This window comes from Limulus polyphemus, unplaced genomic scaffold (genome assembly GCF_000517525.1).
Source record: "Limulus polyphemus unplaced genomic scaffold, Limulus_polyphemus-2.1.2 Scaffold1855, whole genome shotgun sequence".
In the NCBI taxonomy this organism is placed as follows: domain Eukaryota; kingdom Metazoa; phylum Arthropoda; class Merostomata; order Xiphosura; family Limulidae; genus Limulus; species Limulus polyphemus.
The window spans coordinates 134629-158461 of record NW_013667465.1 but is presented as its reverse complement, the minus strand read 5'-3'; the positions used below and the strand labels follow the sequence as shown (position 1 = coordinate 158461).

At 32.9% G+C, this 23833-nt stretch overlaps 1 protein-coding gene across 12 annotated transcripts; it reads right to left on the bottom strand.

Annotated features, from left to right (window-relative positions):
- Positions 1 to 4323: 4323 nt before the first annotated feature.
- On the bottom strand, positions 4324 to 22725 carry LOC106465170. Of its 12 annotated transcripts, none has more exons than XR_002611911.1 (4): positions 17213 to 17312; positions 16438 to 16499; positions 15436 to 15472; positions 4324 to 6358 (listed from the first exon to the last, which is right to left on the bottom strand). XR_002611911.1 is itself a non-coding variant. In XM_022393006.1 (2 exons), the coding sequence occupies exons 1-2, from the start codon at positions 22451 to 22453 to the stop codon at positions 6338 to 6340; spliced, it is 2877 nt and encodes a 958-aa protein (XP_022248714.1). In that variant the 5' UTR covers positions 22454 to 22725; the 3' UTR covers positions 4324 to 6337. The 12 variants fall into 12 exon arrangements, 2 of the variants coding, with proteins under 2 accessions (XP_022248714.1, XP_013780821.1); XR_002611912.1 differs by lacking the exon at positions 17213 to 17312 and adding an exon at positions 17099 to 17181; XR_001291183.2 differs by lacking the exon at positions 15436 to 15472 and having other exon boundaries at positions 4324 to 6363.
- Between the last annotated feature and the right edge of the window lie 1108 nt (positions 22726 to 23833).

Here is a 23833-nt window from a genome sequence, read left to right as displayed (position 1 = left end):
TCCTCGCATTAAATTTTTGTTCCATTTTGCGTGCCAAACGAACGAGAAAATAAATAAAAACATCAAACAGAAAATGTAAATTAGCATTATTACTAACATGCAAGACGATGTGACGTACTTCATAATCCATCAGAATTACCTGTGGTGTTATTAATGTCCTATAAACGTTAGACTTTTTTTCCCCATAAATTTGCGAAACGAAATCTAAATGTATTACGAAGAATATTATACCTTAATGATCCGTTTTAAGATCATTAACAAATAATTCTTTCATCCATTGTTCCATACTTTGGATATCCTTGGAATGAGTAAATAAGCAAAAATAAGATTTTATATCATATTATGTGCATCTTGGAGGCATATTAGAAATACTGCAAGTACATTAATACGGTGTATTTTATCTTGTTAATTTTAAACTAATCGTTCGTGTACAGTATTCCTTTAATAAAGTAAAGTTATATGCTAACCTTGTGCAAACACAGCTGATGGTAATAGCAATAAGTGTCGCGGATTCGCAGACCATATACCAATGACTTCTATCCATGATTTACGACTGCTTCAAGTTTAAATCATTGTAAAATCAGAAACTGTTTGTTGTATTTTAAGTAACAACGTTTTTCTGTATTAACAGCACATCTTATTACGTATTAGAACAAATTATGCCAATAAGTTAAACGACTTTATACTTGCCAACACCAAAATGGTTAACACTGAGATGAATGAAGCGTATTTAAATTGTACCTAGTTCGAAAGCTTATAATCCTAAGGTGAACATACTGTTTAAACCCAAGTCGGGGACACTTTTATAAAAAAATTTACCTGTAGTCATCATAATCCCAGATACAGGCAGTATCGAATAAACTTGTTGTATTAATGTCATTTGTCTCTGCTGAGAGTATTTGATTTAGGATTTTATTCTTCCAAGACAAAAACAAAACAGGAAAATGTTCTACTACATATTAAAAATCGTAACTATGGCAATTACACAAATATTATCACATGACGATGCTATACCTAAGCTAATAATAATAATAAAAACTCGCAAAATATTTATTTCTCGTATATTTCTGCTACAGACTTTATAATAAAAAAAATTAAATGTACGGGTATGTCTGGGCGATTTTTTTCGAATCGGGGTTGTATGTTTACTCTATATTACAAAGTTAAACCAGTATAATATATTACATGTAATACTAATATTAACACTTAATATAAAAAAGTACAGAACTCAATCTATTACAAAAGTGTGGAAATAATCATGTAAACACTAGGCCTAAACCAAACATTATACAGTTACTGAGAGTCGGATACCAAGTCAAGTCGTTAAAGTAGTCCTTATACTATCCAGTAAAATTATTACGCCGGAAATTAAACATTTTACAAGCATAGAGACCCAGTAAAATCATTAAACTAGTTCTGAGACTCAACCAAATATTAGAAATGCCATGACATCTTGTATTATCAATACAATATACCTTTACAAAATACTGAGACCAACCAATACTTGTGAGATTTGACAAAATCTTACACAAGTACTGGCATCATACTAAATAATTTCACTAGTTCAGAGAAAAAGAATATTCCAAATAATAGTTCTGTAACTCAATAAAAAATTTAAAAAGTCATGAGACAGAGCAAAAGGTTAAGCTTTCTGAACTTGTTTCCTCTTGAAAATAGAAGAGTTAGAGGGGATCTGATCGAAGTGTTTAAGATTAAGGGAATTAATAATGTTTGTGCATTATTATTTTTTCATATTTCATGGTGAGAACTGTAAGACTAGGGGACACAGATATAAATTTTGGCAGAGAAGAAGTCACTTTCAGCTAAGACAGCTTTATTTTCCTAACAGGATGATTGGCCTCAGAATGGGTTGTCTTCAAATGCAGTAGATGCAGTTAATTTAAAGGATTTTAAAGGAAACTTTCATAAATATTTGAATGATAAGGGCTTGCTTTGAGTTTTTTTGTTTGTTTTAGGGGTTAGTTTAATCTAGTAGATAGGACAACCTAGATGGACCAAAAGGTCAATCATTGTCTTGTAGTGTTATGTTATAAAACCAGTACACCATTTCTGAAAGTTAAGCAAATGTTATCTGAGACCTAGACCTATGAAAACCATTATTCCAGTTCTAAAACTAAATGAAACATTACACAAGTACTCAGATATTGAAACTCAATCAAACATTACACAATATGGAGGGCCAGCAAATCAATTACACTAATTCTGAATCTCAATAAAATATTAAAACAGTACCATTATGCTAGCTTTGAGACTTGATCAAAATGGCAAATGGAAGTCCTGATATATGCAAAATCAACATATTAAATTTGAAACTTAGTCAAACGTTACTTAAGTACTGAGCCCCTGACAAAGCATTACACCAGTTCTTACAGAAGCATGGTGGTGGTGGGGGTTAACACAAAATCTAAAGGTCCACTAATTACTCTCCTTTTTTTAAATTGCTAGAATATTATGACATGGTGTAAGAAAGTGTTTCCATTTCGAGCATTTTATCAAATTTACTACACCATCTTTTATTGTCAGATGACTCATTGTTTAAGTGTATGGGGTACACATTTCTATGCATTAAGACCACCCTAGTTATTACAAAAGAGAATATTAAGACTAATGATTGGTCTTCCATATAGAGCATCTGTGACTAGTAAATTTAAAGAATATGGAGTTTTAACAATTTATCAAGCCTGTGTTTTCCGATTCATTTGTATTGCAAAGGATATTACAATATTTAATCCTTATATGAACTTATTAACTCCCTCTGGAAAAAGTTTATATTCCTTTCAGCAAAAAAAACTATATATATGTCCACGAAGTTATTCAGTTTTGAGCTCCAGGTACTTTTATTAGTTGGTTCCGATTATTCTAAATAAAATTCCATTAGATGATTGGTTAACTCCCAGCACTAAGTTATTTAAAATATGTATATTTTAATTACTCTGTGTTTGGTTTAACATATTGATAATTATTGTGTATAGTTGTTTTTGTATTTTTTATTTTTTCTCAATAGTTGGTTATCTATTATGGCAGTAACTTTATGAATACAAAAAAAAACTTAAATTCTTTGTGCAGAAGAAAAGGTACACATTTCTTTTGGAAACAGACCCCCACCCCTATTTTGTATGGTTCACTACATTCTTGTTTCTGAGGCAAATAAAAAATATTAATTATATGAATACTATTTTTGGACTCAGCCAAACACTGTTCAATACTGTTAGAGTTGTTCTTCAATCCAAGCTTACAGAAATCTTGAAAACCATATAACTTGTCCTATGACATCACCAAACTTTTCATGGGTTGTGTGATCCAGTAAAGCCATTACACAAGATTTGTGGCTTGATCACTGTCTAAACAAACACAGAAGTTTTGAGACTCATCCAAACATAACAGCATGTATTGAGACCTAGAAGAACATTACATTAGTTCTGACAAAAACAAATATTACACAAGGATGAATATTATAGTATTATTCTATTTCTGATACTTATTTCAACACACTAAACAAGCATTGAAAGGCATCAAAAATTCAAAACTATTATTCTTATTTTCAAAAGCAACCAAAATTTCAAATATAATATGTTTCAATAATAACACTACATCAAGTGTCATCAAAACACTGTAGAAACATTGTGGCCCATTTTGTACAAAGCAATTAAACTAGACCTATAACACACTCAAACTTTACCTACACAAATATTGATCCACAACCAACCATTATATTAGTTTTGACATTACAAAAATAGAAAGACCCCAAAAAATCACTAAATGCTTTCAGTCTCTACCAAACATTATTACAAGTACTTGGACTCAATAACACCATTACACTGTTCTGTGAATCAACCAAAGATAAGCAAGTAATGAAAGAAAGCCAAATCACTATTTTATTTCTGAGATTCAGAGGAATATTATACAAGGTACTGATAACCAGGAAAAACCATTACATTATTTCTGAGACTCAAAAAAATGTTATACAAGTACTATGATCCACAGAAGACACAACAAAATAGTACATAAATAATGAAACCCATCAAAACCTTGACAATAATTTAGAGTTAAACAAATATTACACAAGTTTTGAGATTCGGCAAAACTACTGAACTTGAGTCTAAGATGCAACCAAATATTATAGAGGTTTTATGACAGATCACAACCATTAGACAGGAAGTTTTCCAACTTTAGTAACTTGAGAACCCCTTTTTAATTCAAAATTTATTCATGGACCACCAAACCGATCAAGGTTTTTTGTTTTGTAAAAAAGATACCGTGTGCATGAAAAGCTGTATTCCAAAATTAAATATTTCAATTTATATAAATTCAATTTTATGAAAAATATTTTTTATTCTATAAATCTTATTTTTTAAATTATTTTTATGAAATTTTAGACATGAATTGTGGACTCCTGGAATTCTCTCATGGACCCAAATTTGAGAAACTCTGCATTAAACTATTTCTGAGGCTCAAAAAAACATTACACCAGTACTAAGACTAAGCAAAATCATTATAATAATTTTGAGATAAAATCAAACATAATAACACAATACTAAGGCCTAGAAAAACTATTACATTAATTCTGAAACTTTACCAAACATTATTCAGGTAGTCAGACCTTTAAAAACAGTTACACTGGCTTGAAGACTTAAACATTATAAAAGTGCAAAATCATTACACTAGTTCTGAAATTAAACCAAATATTACAACAAGTATTGGAATACAGCAAAACCATTGAACTAGCTTTGATACTCAAATAAAACATTACATAAGTCATGAAATTAAGTAATCCCAAAACATTGTATAAACTCAACCAATTATTACACCAATACTGAGACCTAGAAAAACATTTATACTGGCTTTAAGATTCAACCAAAGATTTTACAATACTAAGAACTGGCAAAACCTGTACAATAGTTCTGAATGTCAACAAAACTAATCACGTATGGAAATCATACAAAATCATTATACTACTTTGTGACTCATCTATATATATATATATATATATATATACTACAATAGAGACCCAAAAAATATTAATGAACAACTAAGATCTGGTAAAATTAGTGCATGAGATCTGAGACACAACAAAACATTACACAAAAGCTGAGACTCAGAAACTCTATTACAATATTTCTACAACTAAACATTCAACAAGTAGACACTAACAGAATGATTAATACACTAAATCTGACAATCAACCAAACTTTACACAAGTACAGTGGCCTATCAAAACCAATACACTAGACCAGAGACTCAGGTGAACAATGAAAAGTACTGAAGCCCTCTAAAACTATTACCAAGCTCTGAGAGTCAACCACACATTAAGCAAATACTAAAAAGAAACAAAATCAATGCTCTAGTTCTGAGTCAATGAAACTTTATCAAATTTTTGAGACCTATCAAAAAATATAACATAATTTCTGTGACTCACCCAAACTACATACAAGGCATCCAAATGTTACAAATGTACTGAGATCCAACCAAACTATTACAAAAATTTTACCCCAGGTATGAAACAAATATTAAAGCACTTAGACCAACAAAAACAATTAACTAGTTAAAAGATTCAACTGCTTATTATGCAAGTATTGAAACTCTTCAAAATTATTACAATAATGTAATAGAAATCAATACACAATAATGACACTCAGAAAAGCTATTACACTAGTTCTGAGATTAAACTAATACTTATACAAGTACTGGAAATCTACAAAACCACTGTACAAGTTTGAGATTTGATCACACAAATATTAAAAAATACAGATACTCAACAAAATTTCAAATTAATACATTAATTTTGAGACTGAAATAGCCATTATACGTGTATAAGTACACAGATCCAGTAAAATTAGCATGTTAGTTTTAGACTTAAACATTACATGAGTCCTTAGACAAAATACAAAAATTCCACTAGTTCTGACAAATAAAATATAACAAACAATGTTGTGTTCTTAATTCTTAACCTAAAAATTTGATTTCTAAATGACTTAAATAAAAATAATAATCAGAATTCACTTGCTTAATCTGGTTCACACCATAAAAGTTGTTGTTCACAAAAACTGATGATATATAGCACCTAGACCACAACTCCTTCCCTCTATGTACCATATCTGAACAGGATGTTCATTCACAGATCTCTTCTCCTTGAGGCACAAAGAATTTCCAGTGATAATACATTCATCCATTTGGATAGATGCTTGACACAATTATGTCAACCTCTGTCTTCCGCAGTCTCTCCTTCCTTCAATCTTTCCAGTTATGATCAGACTGCCAATTTCTTCTTTCCTCATAATGTGTCCTAGAAACTCCAACTATCTTTTTCTGATGTTAGTCAGCAGCTTTCTCCTGCAACCTGCTCTTGAGAAAAAATCTTCATTTATGTGAGACTTGCCCAACATACTTTCAAGATGCATCTTAAAAACCACAACTCAATTCTCTTTTCCATACTTGGCAATATTTACCACTATTACATCTGTTGTATCCCTGGTGCTGGGATAAGGCATATGTAATGTAGTTGATATGTTATAATACATTCTCCTTTGCTTTCATTCATGAGCTCTTAGAATTATTAGCTAATGTAGTTTTTCCCCCATTGATGTTGTGGTTGCTTGACCTACTCCGGGAACATGCTGGCTTGTAACTGATAGTAAAATTAATTCAAATAAAGTAATAATAATAATAAATATATAATCAGTGTTATATTATTAATTCTTACCCTAAAAATCTGATCTGTAAATTACTTAAATAAAATTGAAAATAATTACAATTCATTTACTTAACCTGGTTCACACCATAACTGTTTTTGTTTATGAAAACTGGTGATATGTAAGTATATATATACTTACACACACACACACAAACATACATATCTCTGAAGGCCTGATGAGCCTTGGTATTTGGCAAAAGGCCTCAATGGTACTGGATATGGCAGATAAAATGTGGTTCACATATTATAATATATTCTCCTTTGCTTTCACTTATGGGTTTTTAGAAATATGTTAGTTTTAACAACAGACAAACATCATACAAGCATTGAGACCCTAAAAAATCGATAATTAGTTTTAACAGTCAATCAACCATTAAACAACTATTCAGACCCAACAAAACCAAACACTTCACAAGTACCATGACTCGATAAAATAAGCATACTAATAAGACCCCACAATACCATTACTCTTGTTCAGTAAATTCAACCAAATGCTAAACAATTACTGACCCTACTAAAGTATGTACACAAACTCAGAGGTTCAACCAAACACCAAATCTATTAAATACATACACTAGACACAAGTCTGAAGATACAGCAATAACTACTAAACTAAATCTGTGCCTCAACTAAAACATATACAAGTACTGAAGCTCAAGTATTGCCCCTTCAGTAAAACCCATAACAGTAATTTTGAATCTCAGCCAAATATTACAGCAAGTAGTAAGACACTGAAAAACCAACAGAATACTTCTGAGACCCACAAAAACTATTACTCTACCACGCTTTACAAATGTACAGAGTCCCTGCCAAAACAGTGCATTATTTCAGACCATAAACAAAATGATTAACAGTAACTGAAACAAATAAAAACTATTTCACCAGCTATGACAGTAAAAAAGAATATAATAAAAGTACTGCAAACCACAAAACTACTGTACTAGTTATAAGTCTGAACCAAACATTATACAATTAATGAGACCCAGTAAAACCATTACTCTTGTTCTAAGACAAAACCAATATGAACATACCAAACAAAGCTCTTACATTATTTCTGTAAGTCAATGAAAAATTGAAAGATTGCACAAGTATTGAAACCAAGCAAATCCATTACATTGACCCTGAAAATCAAACTTTACAGTAAGTACTGGGATCCAACAAAATAATTACTCAAGTGGCAAGATTAAACAAAACATTACATCAAGTTTTGAGACACAGCAAAATTATTACACAACTTCTGAAATTTATCAAATGTTACACAAATTTGAATAGCCAGTAAAACAATCACATTAATTCTACAAAAACATGACCAATCATCATATAAGTAGGGAGACCAAGAAAAACCATTACACTTATTCTGAGACTCAACCAACTTTACTTAATGTAATGTGACCCAGCAAACCTGTTACATTGGTTTTGACTCAACCAAACATTATCAAGACCTGAGATCTAGCAAAAAAGTTTCACTGATTCTGAAACTCAACCAAGCATTTCACAAATACAAACACCTAATAAATCCATTACAGTAAAAAATACTATTAACAGTCAGGGTATTCAAATGTTGGAACAATGTATTCTAATTACAAATGGACAATTTAAATGATTAATTGGTTACCTATGAGCAGCAATTACATTGATTAGTTTCATGTCCACTAATCAATTAATCATACTTATAATTAAACCACTTAATGTCATGAAAATACTCAACTACTCAAAATTAATGTTTCTGATTATCCTAACAATTGATTAACTGAAATTATCATTAAACTGATTATCACAAAAGTAACCAACTAATTGGGCACTCTGGGAACAATAAGTAATTTGCACCCAAAAAAACGCATCAGATTTGATTAAAAGATTGAAGGGATTAAACTTCAAAGGTAAGAAACTTGCAAGTTTTGACGTGAAGGTGCTTTTTACAAATGTACCAGTGGAAGGAGCAATTGAAGAAGTGGAAAGAACCCTAAGAGGTGTCGATGAAAGTGACCTACCCTTAAGGAAGATGGACTATATAAAATTAATATCTTTGTGTGTCAATTTTTGGGCCTTTGTATTTGAAGAACAGGAATTCAAGCAACACACAGGGCTAGCTATGGGGTCTCCATTGAGTGCAGTTATGGCCTCTTTATACATGGAGATGTTAGACACATAGATTTGTGAGAATCATGGGAAGAGGATCTACATGGTTTTGTTATGTGGATGATGTGCTAGTGATGATTCCAGAGAAAACCAGAATGGAGAACAAGCTGAGGATGACAAACAATGTGCATGAAAACATCCAGTTCACGGTGGAAATGGAGGAAGGGGGCAAGCTACCCTTCTTAGATATGGTAATTCATAGGTTTGATGGACAGATAAAATTCTTGGTATATCGTAAGCCCACTAATAGAGATGATTTCATACACTACTTATCAGCACACAGTGAAAGAACTAAATCTCAGGTGGTGATAGGCTTCTTTATTCAGGCTATAGGTATCTGTAGTGAAGAGTATATATAAGTGATGAATTTGTTTACATTACGGAAGCATTTAAGAAATGAATGTATCCAGTAGGGTTAATAAATAGATTAAGGACAAAGGCCTGGAAGATAGCTGGAAGACAAAGAAACATAGAAGATGTAAAAGGTGAGTTTGTTACAGTGCCACATTCAGAGCTAGCTGGAAATATAGACAGATTTCTGCTGAAAGCAGGAATGAAAATAGCATATGCATTGGGCTAAAAATCATGGATTTAGTGAACAAGAAATGTAAAAACAATAATAGAAAAGAAAAAGTGCAATGTATAAAATACCATGCAACAGTTGTCCCATTTAATACTACGGTGAAACTTCATGCGGAGTAGATGTAAGAATTAATGAGCATAAAAATGACTTAAAAAAACACCGTATATCAAACTTGTTAGTGTTACACGTAGACAGTCATGGACACTTGCCAAAGTGGCAAGACGTAAAAACTTTGCATAAAGGTTATGATAAGAGATTGAGATGGACCATTGAAGCTGCATACATCACTACAATAGTCACTGTGTCACTGGTGATTAGTGCAGCGAGAAGGGCAGATGCAGATTTATCAACCAATCAGGATGATGCATTCCCAGCAACCAACAAAGTAATCCATGATAGGATACATAATGTGCAATCTGTATTTGTTTGTATCATTCTCTTTGAAGAAGGCTTTGTGTCAAAACATAAGAGAAGTGAATAAAATTCCTGCTTCATTCTGTGTTTCCTTTCCAACGTACTTCACTAATCAAAGTATGTTGTTTTGAATATTACCATTTTTGATTCTTCCAACAAATGATTAATTCAAATTACAATTAAATCAACTGTCATGATTTTAATCAACTCATTGAAATTAGGGTTTCCAATTATTACTATTTTCAATTTTCCCAACTATCTAAGTAATTGAAATATTGCCATTATGTCTGTCTGTTGTTAAGTACAAAGCTACAAAATGGGCTATATGTGTTCTGCCCATTGTTGGTATTAAAATTTAATTTTAGCATTATAAGTTTTCTTTTACTATAAGTTTATTCAACTTTGGGCCAGCATAGTCTGGTGATTAGGGATGTGTTCGTGAGGGTGCTTCATGATTCCAGAGTCTTGTGTTTCATTCCCATTGCTACTAAACTTGCACATCGTGTCTTTATTATGGCAAAGCTATTCACCACTGTATATAATTTTGAACTGCTAATTAGAAGGCCAAGTCCACTGTCTGGCAGTTCCTACCACCAACTCTTGGGCAAATGTTTATCTGTTTTTGCTCATGTTAGGGAACACATACTATGGTTTTGAGGACTGTACTTATCGATTAATGGCCAACTGATTAATAAATCAGCAAATACCACTAACTGCCCAGCTCTGATTCTAATCATAATAAGTAATAAAGCTTTAATATTATATCTAATTAGCCATGCTCATTACTACATATATATGTTTAGTTCTGTTTTTCATAGATAGCTTAGTTTGATAATAAGTAAATATTGTTTTCAATTCAAGAAAGTTAGCAAAACCTTTAAACTAGTTCTGAGAATCAAGTGCACATTACAGAATTAATGTGAACTAGAAAAAACATTACAACAATTCTGTGATTAAACCAAAAGTACAAGATTACTGAGACTCAATCAGTCCATCACATTTGTTTAGAGACCCACCAAAAATCATTAAACTATTTCTAAAACTAAAAAAAATAACATTTTATAAAGCAAAATAAACATGCAGAACCATTCCATCTGTTTTAATATTCAACCAACCATTGTGCAAGTACTAAGACTCAACAAAACCATTACAATAATTCTGAAATTCATCAAACATTATATAAAATATCGAGTAAAAATCATTTCACCAGCTCCGAGATTCAAACAAACACTACACTATAAGTATAAGTTTGATGGGAATAACCTTAGCAGTGTTATGGAAAAAAAAGGATCTTGGTCTTTTGGTTGACCAGTCTCTTAAGCCATCCAAGCAGTGTGGTATTGTTGGTGGCAGTATGTATAAGATTTTGGGCTGTATTTAACAGTGAGAATGGTAAACAAGGAGACAAAAATATAATTCTTGGGAAGGTAGGACTAAGACTCATCTTCAGCTTAGACAGTTTTATTTTTCTAAAAGGATAGTTGGCCTTTAGAATGGGTTGCTTTCAGATGTGGCAGGTACAGAACATTTAACAGTAGGCTTGATAAATACTTAAATAATCATTACTGGATATGCTCTTTTTTTTAACTGGATGGGACAGCCTCAATAGATCAACAAGACCCTTGCTGTCATATGTTAACTAGCAGTTAATTATTAATCATAACTAACTAATGTACCAAATTATCAGCAGCTGTCTACTCAAAGAAAGAGTAATTTCAACTCTTAAGATGAATAACTTCTCCTTTTGGACTTAGTTAACACTTGTGATAGTTCTTTAATATTTAATAATTACACTAAACAAGCAGATAGTGACAGTCTGCAGGCACTGGATATTATGTTTATGCTCAAATTTCAACATTTGGTTTTCATTCTGGAAGTTACTTTATTTTTGTATGTGAAATTTAAGTTACTGCTTCATTTATCTTTAGAGTTGATAATTTGATTTTTGGAAGTAGAGCAAGGCAAATCAAAAACCACTCTGACTTTCAAATTTTCTGTCCGCAAAGTTTAGCTTTTGCACACGTACCTTATGTGGAGAAGATGTAAATAGATAAAGCAATTCTTGTGTAAAGAAATAAAACTCTTATAGCATGTTTAGTATAAAAAGTAAAATGGGAAAAAATCTAAAGCTGAATCATGTAAATTTACTATTTGTAGAACTTGTAATGAGATTTGACATGTGGATGTGCTTTTCACATTGATTAATAGTCCCTGGGTTTTACAATGGCAAGTTTTTTTGCTAAAGAGTTGCATTAAAATATGGAGTAAAAGACCACACCACAGACACAGCACACATAGCACATTATGTACCAGATATCAGTTATTAACATATACATGGGTTACATCATTGTTACTACTTACTGTACATTTGGCTTATCATGATCTGTTACTGCTATAATGTTTAAGAATGCCTGACAATAAAAATCCCTGTGTTGGTACAGGCAAAAAGTCTACATAGCCATATCTTGTATGAATGAGATGGCTATTAAGTAGAAAGAAGATGTATGTAAGCCAGCCTGATGAGTTCTGGTGTTGAGTGAAATGCATCTTCACCAATGGATATGGTAGACTTAGTGTGGTTGAAATACTACTATGCACTCTCTTTATCAGAAAAACCTTAAGGGACTGAATAATGAATTTATTATTACAAAATACAACATGTCTAATCAATACTGCTGTCTTATGACAAACAAGTCCAATCAATATTTTCAGGTGCATGTTGAATGCATTTTAAAAACCAGCAGTCTTCTGTTTTTTATATCTTTAATCAGAATGGGAAATTAGCAAGAGGCATTAATGACACAGAAAAGTAACGGGTTAAAATTTTAAATACAGATGCATTTATTTGTTAAATGTAGACATTTTAAGTAAAAGTTTCGTTCAATACAACAAATTTCCACTGGAGGTACATGATAACAAAAGAACTGCTTCATCACTACAATGAAAGCTGTGAGTCAAAACCTGAGGGTTCACAGAACTTACATCAGATGAAAAGTTTCAGGATTGGAAGTTAAACATGGAAAAGAAGAATTGTGCTTTGTTTGTTTTGGCACATGGGAAGAAAAAATATAAAAGTCATATGACATGGTTTTTACTATTGTAATCATTTGGGTTCCTGTAAACCTAAAGGAGCTGGAAAATGATCTCATTTGTGTTTTTATTGTCAAAGAGCAAGATAAGCTGACTTGATCAAGAAAGGTTGAGTATTACCTTGAACACTACAAAATTAAGACATTTACATCTGTCAGAGGACATGAGCAACATGATAGTTTGCTAGTGGTGTTGACTCTACTAAAATGTTAGATGATAACTGTAGTAAGACAGCAAATCTTGACAGGGATAGCCTAATCACACAATGGACATTCTGAATATTAAGAAACAGTACAATATTTCAAACGTACAGAGACATCTGAATGATGCTTAGTGTAGATATATGGATTCAGTAACTCCAGGCTGATGTGGATATTGATACAATCTTAATCTACAAGTCACAAAGAGAGGCAGACTAGCAGTTGGATAAAAATTATTTTATCCTAGGAAAGCAAACATTATTTCAAAGGAAAGTATTGTAAATAAATAGATTGTGCAGACTCAACATAATGCTATCTATGCACTATAATTTTCTTCTTACCTCACTCCTATTGTTAGATGACAATGGAGAAGTGATTCCTATAACATGGATTATATCAAATTCAGAACATGCATAATTACAGAGTCCTTTCGTAGAAGCATTAAAAGCAAAATGCATGATTTAGCAAATAAGTTTTATGATGCTTGCATTTGAAGGAGCCATCACAAAACCCAAGAACAAACTTTACCACTCTTGGCATGTAGATAAATATTGGTGGAAAAAAACATTTTAATTCATATAAAAAACTAACAGAAGCAGTCTAAAAAGTATGCATTCCTGAAAACTGCACAGTAAAAGACCACAGAACCTGCCTTCTGAAAAATGATGCAGCATCTTCTGGTTGTTTTAAAAAATATATCTTCAATATCTAAAGAGTATTTTCAGTCTAGTTATGTAGATAAAAATAAGTATCATTTGTGGGCAGCAAGATTGAGGACTGGCAACTTGACAGCTCCACTGTCAGCAAGAGAAACTGATAACCAATCACAAAAGATTTTTTAAGTGTGAAATGCAATGAAAACAACCTTGTTGACAGTTTGGATATGCATAAATTACAAAGTACACTATTACAGAAGGTAAATATTATGAAGCTGATAGAGGAAGCCCTTAATACAAATACTATGTTCTACGATTGCATTGTCATCTTAAATCTCATGCAGCAGTGGGATATGGACTTGGAAATATTCATATAGATCATGACTATGAAAATAAAGTATCTGACCCAGATAACAAGAATTATGAGCATAAATATAAGATTTAACGTAAATGAGGAACATGTTAATCCATCTGAACCAACTCATCCACTAAACATAAAAAAAAACTCAAAAAAAAAGCCAGCTCTTATCATTCAAATACTTACCAAGCCTTCCTTTAAACTCCCTTAAATTTATTGCATCCACCACATCTGAAGGTAACTACCAAACACCTTATTAGCTAAGTCCAACTGTCTAAGATGAAGATGACTCCTACCCTGCCAAAATTTATATTTTTGTTCTCTAGTCCTATCATTCTCAACATTAAGTATGAAAAAAAAAAAGATTATGTATCAAACTATCAATTCCTTTAACAATCTTAAACACCTCATTTAGATCTCCTCTAACTTTTCTTTTTCAAGAGAAAAAATTTCCTGAGATCATAACCTATCTTCATACAACAGCCTTTCTATCCCAGGTACCAGTAGCCAGAAATGAAGTCACAGGAAAAAGTCACAAATTTTTTAATACTTAAATACAGTGTAAAGTAATACAACAAAAAACATTAAGTTTGTTATTTATTGCAATAATAACATGATATGTAACATTATATGAAAAGCACATGACATACAGAACATTAATAACACAACTTACATAACTGTTATACAAGGAGATATATATAAAAGTAAATGTGGAACAAGGCTACTTGCCTGACTTATACTACATGAAGAACATAGCTTTACATCTGACCTGAGGAACGTAGTGCCTAACCTGATCTCACATGAGAACAGTCTGGATTATGACCTTGAATAGGTCCTCTTACATTTCATACGTTATATACTGATTTTACTAACACATTATCTAATCTAAGCATTTGTCATGCTTTTTGATCAACCAGCAATCTACATACAGTCTGTTAACTTGACAAGTGTATTTATCTATAATACAGTCAGGCATATACGAGGTCAATCATCATATGAATGAGTGGAATCAGTCAATAACTTAAATTCTATGAACTTAAAAACTTATAAGCGTAAATTTTCAAATTGTGATTTTTTTCTCTACATTCTAGGTACTATCCTAGTAGCCCTCCTCTGAACATTTTCTCAACACTTCAATCTCCTTCATGAGGTATAGAATCTGAGACAGAACAATACTCCAAAGAATAGGGGCCTAACCAGTGACTTACGTAATGAAAGTATAGTCTGTTTAGGCTTGTATTCAGTATTTCTGTAGATATAACCTAAAATTGTATTTTCCCTACCATTATTAACAGCACACTGCTTGGATGGCTCAAGAAACTGAAAATAAGAAGACAATAATTCAGCTCATACAAAAATGTATCCAGTTGTTTAAAGGAATGTTTATCATTCCCTACATTTAAAAAGAAAGAAATAATAAAATACAACTAAAAGTATATTCCATCTCTTATAAAGAAAATGACCAGCTACATGAAGACAGCATTCATTGGTTGGAATGCACAGTATGTTTGAGATGGATACATGCTACCAGTACCAGTGATGTATAAGTGAAAGATAAGAAAACTATAAATGTTCAATGTGCAGGGTAAAGGCTTAGACGAATCAGTTATTAATTAACTGTTTTATACATAATTCCTTATATAGTTCTATTCCAAGAGCATTTGTGTTGTTAAGCAGAGCAGGTTGGATTTTCATGCATGAATTGTGGTTTTCTTTTATGAAGATTCTGTTTTATGTAATAAATCAAACAGTAATTATCAAATAACCATAAAATATACCTGATTAATGTCAAACATGATCATTTATATGCAGTTATTAAATTTTTGTACACAACATCTTGAAATAAAATTTTAATAATACTGTAATGAAAGTGTAATTATCACTGTTTAGTAACATTTGTTTGAGAGAAAAAGATCAAATTAGCATCATTAACTTATAAAGTACCTGTATTAGATTACACAGCTTTTATTTAGTAATAAAAAGTGGTCACAATGGACAATAAACTCTGATTGTAATAAGGTCTACTAAATGTGAATTGCATGACAATTAGTTATTTTTAATTCATTAATATTGATGAATGTATGATACAATCTGTTTTAAAAATGCAAAGGCATTACAGATGTTACCTGAAATGTTGAACACTGCATTGTAGAAATAAAAGGAAGGGATTTATCTTCATGCTTGCTGTTTGTTATTAAGCATAAAGCTATACAATGGGCTGTCTGTGCTGTGTCCACCATTTGTATCAAAACCTAGTTTCTAGAGTTACAAGTCCACAAACTTACCACTATACCACCGGGGAGCTTATCTTCTTCTATGTAACATAAAATTTTCTTTTCATTGGAGTCTAAAATTAATAATAAAACACATTGATGTTGTAATTATTTAAAACTTAATTGTTAAAATATGTCTCTCTCTCTCTCTTTTATTTTTTATCATTATTTTTTTAGTATTTATTGCACACAAGGTTTTGAATATAATACGTTTATTTCTACATCTATTTGATTTGGTTAAAATTAGTAAGATTAATATCACCTATAGACAACTTTTCTTAAAAGCTAGTCTCTAAACTAAAAAGAAAAAAAAGCCTGATTTTGCAAATGAATATGGTCAATTAAATTCAACAGTTATTTTTTTTCGAGCAAGATATTAGCCAAATGAGGGCGCTCATTCAAATTTTACACGTCACTATAGAGCTCTATTAAGTATGTTATTCTGAGCCAATCGGAGGCTGGATGACGCATGTCGCTGTCCCTGTGGTAATAGCAACTACGTAACTCCCTCTATATATCTATGAAAACTTTTGAGTTCTACGACCTAATCACGACAGTATGATAAGCCTAACGATTTAGTATTAAGCCTAATTTCGTAACTTAGGTGCACTGCAATAAGAAAACCTAAAAATATCCAACCAATTAACATAAGGTTTATTAATAGCAAGTTTACCCTTCTTTTGCAGGTAAACGTTATAATCTACAAGTACAAATATTTCTAAATTCCCAAAACTATTCCGTCTGTTCTGAACAGCTGTCCTTATAACTATAAGTATATAGTAGTTACCATACGCCCCATTTCCAGAGACGACAGACCCCAAATAGATGTTTTCCCCGGGAGAAAAATGACCCGAGTAAAAAAAAAAAATCACACTGAAAATGAAATATCTTTAATATCATTTCTGATAATTGCGAAATCTGCAGCAGAAATGCACTAGAAATATTAACCAGTTACTATTATTAATATTAGCTTATATAAGGGATGAAATTCTGTCGGTAGTCACCGGTACTATGTACCGTAACTTATTTTCTAATTCGGAACTAGTACCGGGAGTTATTTGAGATGTTTTGTCGTTTTTTTTTTATGCTTACACGTAGACTTTTCTTTTTCAAAAACAGGTCTACTTTACCAATCTGAGTACCTCTATTTTTTGAGAATTTCATCCCTGGCTTATATAACATTTTCTTATGCGTTTTTAGGACAATGATATTTTAAATAGATACTTAGAATTAGATACACTCATCATAGCAATAGAGTTGAACTAACAGTAATACAGCAAGCTTTTCCAGTACTACCTGCATATGGAATTATGGCGACTAAAGGTACATTTAATATATACAAGTGTCCACGGTTTTGGTTTACAAAATACGGTCACCTACTAAAAGTTCAAGGTGAGTATAGGTTGAAAATACGCACCAAAATACTTAATACAAAGAATTAGCCATACATAATATTACACAATTATTGAAAGTAGAAGAACGTATTACGCATGTGCTAAGAATCAATTTCGTTATAAATAAATAGTGAAAACCAAGGAAAATGTTATGCTTTTTTTTTGGGGGGGGGGGGATTTAACAATGATATTACAAGTGAAACAAACAAAATGCGAAATAAGTAGTGAAATTCCATCAAAATAGAGCAAAAGTGTTGAGACCAAAACATAATATTACTCGAGTTTTATAGCCAATCAAAATATTACACAAGAGACTCGGTCATATTATTACAAAAAACAAACTAAACAATTCATAGCAAAAGTACTGAAACACAACCATAATATTACACAAGTACTGAAACCTTAAATGTATTACAAAATACTGAGATTTAAACTAAATCACAAATAACGAAATCTAAACAAACCATTTCGTTTTCACTCAGCCTGAATCTCTTACACACCGTGTGTTCTTATATTTTGATAAATCTTGAAAGGTTGTATTGTATTTAACTATTATGCTCACTGTTTAAGTAAATCCGCCTTTGAGTGCTTTGTTGTTTATATTACCATGCGGGTTAATAAATTACATTCCCTCTGTGATAAGCTTTTCTAATTATTTACATCACTAAAAAAGTATTACGTGTTAAAACTGTTCTTGCTGTAGCAGGTGTAAATAGCGAAAAAAAAGATTTCCCGAGAACAATGACCGTATTTAGTTTTTGGCTGTTCTGAAGAAAAAGTACTTGATTATCAAAGATCTAATAAATAGCTATAGTGGAGGCGGGATGAAAATGTTTATTTCAAGATCCAATTTTAATTTTAGAGATGTAGTGTTCAACTTCTCATATTATTCTTTATAAATTTTATATTACACTACTTGCTTCTCTTTAGCGCAAAGCTACATAATGGGCTATCTGCGCTCTATTTACTGTGTGGAATCGAACCCCTGATTTTAGTATGTAGTTTCTTTAAACTTACTGTTGACCTTCTGGGTGGGAGGATTCTACATGTTTATTAATAAAACAGCAGGTTATTCTAGAAAATTGTTCAGTGGTTTTGTTTATTTTCTTATGTAGCTAAAAATGTCTCCAGGTGGGTCAGCGGTAAGTTTACGGAATTACAATACTAAAATCTAGGGTTTGATTCCCAGCAGAAGATAGAGTACAAGAAACCCATTGTGTAGCTTTACGCTAAAACAACAATTAACTAAAAATGGAAAGTGGTTCTATTTATGTATGATAAGGTTCCATGTTTTTACAGTAAATTCAAAATCTTTTTAGATTCAAGATCATAAGTATTACTCTTAGTTACTCTACAGTGACAACAACAAGTACAGAGTAAAACTTGAACAGTTTAACTACACAGTACTGTAAAATTTTCATTAAAAAAAACAACAAAAATATGTCGTACTTTTAATTATACAATGTATATATATATATATATATATACATATACAAATTATTATTTACATCTTTGTATTTAGTTCATTTGAAGACACTAATACTTGTTTCTATTAAGATAATAAAACTTACCCTTATACCAGTACTTTTTATTTTTTAGCCTACATACCACGACCGAAATATCACAGTTGGAAAGTCATTTCAATTTCCTGGACTGTCAGATAATTTCATAAACATTTAAATAAACTACTCTATGCAGAACTTCCGAATACATAGGTTCAATATAATTCAAACCTTCATTGAGTAATAGACAATTCCTTTAGCTGCTGAATCCCGTTTTTTGTCACTGGCTGTTACCTTTTGATATAACGAATCAGATGATACTCTTGGAGAAGAGCTTGCACCCTCAGGTGTCCCTCGCTCATCCTTTGGCATCAAGTATTTAGTGATGTTAGCTTTGTGGCGAAGCGACAGTTTAGAAGAACACACGCTGAACCATTTCTGACCTTCTTTTTTGTCTTTACTCCTGGCATGTGCTCTTCTACTTTCACTGGCGGCAGTTTTGGCAGTTTTTCGCAATAGTATTTTCCATGCTGGCCCTCCATGAAGAATACCAGCCCCACCTCTAGCACCCTCTTCCCTTGTTCCTGAAGGCTGAGCTGATGTAGACTTTTGACTGTTTAAAATTTGCTTCAGCTTTCCATGTCCCACTTCTGTACCTGGCCAGGTCATGTGACTTCCAGCACATTGGGAACTTGCAAGAGAGTGAGGCCGAAGCTGAGTCTGCATCTGTTGAATTATTTCATTTGTTGATCCAAAACGTGTTCGAATGCCTCTTACTGAAGGTCTCCTAGCAAACCCAAAGGTTGGGTCCTCATTTTCAGCTAGACTGTATCGTTTCCGAATACGTTCAATGCGATCCAAATCTTGTTTTACGAACTGAGCCAGTTCTTCCAGACTGGTGGAATGTTTTTCTATATGGCTACTGTGTGTTTCTACCCAGGAACTGGGCCGATTTAGAATGTTCAAAACTCTTTTATCACTTCTCTGGTCCAGCCCCATCTTATTAGTCTTTTGCTTCAATAATGGTTGATTGTTTGAGTTTGCAGCTTGAGGGGTTAAAGATTCAGAATGCCCTGGGATATAAGCTATACTTGCTGGTCGTTGGAACATTTTACCCTGAAGAAATCTCTTTTCCCAATCCTTTCCAAATGAGGTGGGTCGTTTGACTGTTTTTTGAAGAGATGTTGGACTGCTAACTTGTTGTGTTAAACATGTTATCACTCCAGTAGACAGAGAAACAGTACTATCTGTCCTAGAAATTCCAAGGGAGTTTGGTATTGAGGCAAGGAACCCTTTCGTATTGTCTGTCCTAGGAGTTTCTAATGTATCATCTTGAGATGATTTTGGAAGTGTTTGTCCCTGGGATTGAACAAGTTCTGTTTCTAAATCTTCTTCAGTCTCTTCTTCAGAGTCCACTGCAGTTAACCAGCGAAGTCTTTCCATTAAAGTGGAATCACTCTGTGTTGGAGACCGCAAGCGCCCCTTGGAAGGTGGATTCCGCCTCCTCACTTCAGCTGATGTCATCAGACGTCGTCGCAAAGCATTCATCTCGATAATCCTTCGGATTTGGGAGTTCTTCCGTAAAACTCCTGATACCTCATATGGATCCATCCAGTCACTGGGACTAGTAATGTCTCCAGCTGACTCTAAAAAAGAGCTGTCGCCATCTGAGTGGGCTTTTTTAAGGAGGTTGTAGCCAGGAACGACAATGGCTGTGTCTTGTGAAGAGATACCAGAGTCACTGTCTGTTTCTTGGTTGAGTGTATTCATAGACATCAGTTCGTCCAGAGATTCTACACCATCGTCCTCAATTCTTATGATTTCACTGTACAAGAGCCCAGACTTACCTCCCTGACTCTTGGTATCTGTTGCTTCAAGAGATTCTTGTTTTTTTGTTTCTGTAAGTTCAGGGGTTTCATGGTCAGAAGTAACTTTGACATCTACATCATGCTCTGATTCTTCTAAAACCATGTCACGTGTAGATTCAGGTCGTTTATTCTCAATTTCAACTATAAAATCTTCTTGTTTACCCTGACTTGGTGTCACTTCCAGGGCATTTCTATCTGTGACAGAATCCTCTAAAATATTTCCACCTACCTCTTCGTCATCTGATGTTCCTTCATCTATTTGGTCACTATCATGCCACATTTTTGTTTCAGCCCCATTACTTGGGTCAGAGGTAAATGCAGTGACTTCAAATACAGCATCTGGAAACTCCATTTGCAAGAGAAATGCAAGGTCATCCGCAGGGTCACGATACTCAGCTGGGGGTTCAAAGTTTAGCCAATCTTGATACTCTGGTGGAGGATCGTACATCAAACACATTTCTGCTAGAGTGAGGTCAGTGACTCTCATGGCTGTGATTTGTGGCTCATCAAAGTCTTCAGAAAAAACCTTCATAGTTTCACTGAACTTTACTCTACGACCCGTGTTTTTATGTATTAAACTCGGGCCCTTTTTCAAGATAGATTTGGGTAATTTTTGTATTGTTTTAAATGAACCTTGATCAGCATGTTCCTGAAGTTGTCCAGAATTTGTAGTGTCAATCACGCCTGCTGATTCTGATTGATTTAATTCTATAGACTCTTTCACATACGTAGTTGGAACCTGGCTGAAACCATCTTCCAGTAACTGAAGAAATAAGGCTTGCTCTTCTAGATCAGTTCCACGTGGATCACTATCATCAATATTAACGAAAACGTCACCAGTATACGTTGGATCATCACCCTCAGCACTTACAGGATGTTTGTCTCCATATTCAGAATCACTACTTGCAAAAACGTTATTATGACACTTGAGGTTAACTTCTTCAACACTAACGTTTATTTTATTATCATCATCAGAACTATAGAAGTTAACATTATCGTTAGTTTTAATTTTATCATTATGAGATTTAGAATCAGAACTTTGAACACTCACAGCAGGATGATCGCAAGACGCAGGATAACTATTCTGGACAGTTGCAGGAGGGTCACTTCCTTTAACATAATGGTCATCAAGTCCATTATCTTCTCTAGGAGAACTAGAAGCAGGAGTGATTTGTATTTCATGAAGATGTTCTTCTTCTTTATCCTCGCTATGGGCAACGGTGAGCTCTGTCGTCACCCCTTCTGTTTCGTTATTATTAGACATTAGGTTTTCACGTGGCGGGTTATTAAAGCTTCCTAAAAACCTGTCTTCTCACAGCCGTATCTTGTAGCATGCGCTGCCTCAGCATCTTTCACTAACGACAGAGTATGGTGTAGGAGAAGAACGGAAAGGACGGTATGTTTTGTCATCGATCCGTAGCTGCGTGGCGCTTATGGCAGTGCTCCTGTTCACTGTTGTCGAGGGTGTGTCACGAATATTTAACGAGGGTCCAGTCATTTCTGAAAGTCAAAGTTCTAGTGTCCACATGGTGGATAAAATAGTTTTGTTTTCGTTTTCTAGATCTGACTGAAGTCTTATGAGATAAAATTTTCTCTCTCGGTCAAATACTGTGCATAAAAACACCTATTATGCATACTGTTCATATTTAAATTTTAACTGAGTCTACTCAACACGCTCTATCATATTCAGAAAATTATATTTTTCTGTCTTATGGCATACCCTCACTTAGTCACATATTTACTATCGCTAACAAACTGTCTCGCCTTATGCCACGTGAATTTGAGAAAAGTAGTCATGGAAACAGACAGCCAAATAGCGTTTGAGGCTTATGCTAGTGTACTGGTTTCCACCTTGTTTCACGCACGGTAATTCTTATCAGTAGCCAGCTCTTCCAGCTTTGTCTACTATGACGTGGTTGCCATAGAAACATCCTGAAAAATGACACCTTGATAACCCAGAGCATAAGAAGCTGTGGTTTGAACAGCTGTAGTTAAGGAAACAACTATTTTGTTCAAAAAAAAATCAATACAGCTTTCTTAACATTCACAAAGTATTTATGCTCCCCTGAGGTCATATTAATAACTGCAGATATCTAGCCGATACGGTCTCCCGACGCATGACCAGTAGGTAACAGCTGGGCTAAACATCTTACTGTGAAAATCAGTTAAGCAAAGAAACAATTTCCACTTGTTTTTAAAATTAGTTAAGGTAATGTTTCTAAGAGATACATTATAATACATGATATAGATACAATTCATATTCATGAATAAACCAGCTATTTCTTAATCATATAACAATACATCATACTCAACCAAACTATATTTCGTTACTCCGTCATATTCTGTTTGCAGCTTTAGAAACCAAATTTGAACCAATAATATTGTCTTAACTTTCAGTCATGTTATGTCGTTTCATATTATTATCTAGTCTCTGAGCTTAACTTGTTTTTTCTCTAGTTTTATAAAATAATTCTTACGCCTACCATGAGCACTATTTTTATATACTGAATTAATATACATCGCTAGAACGAATATTAAAATTCCATGAAATGTGGACTGACTATCCATTCAGGACTATTTTCGAAATGTACTGACAGTTTGTTACTAACTCAATTAAAAGTAAATAGTGAATATAATTAAATCG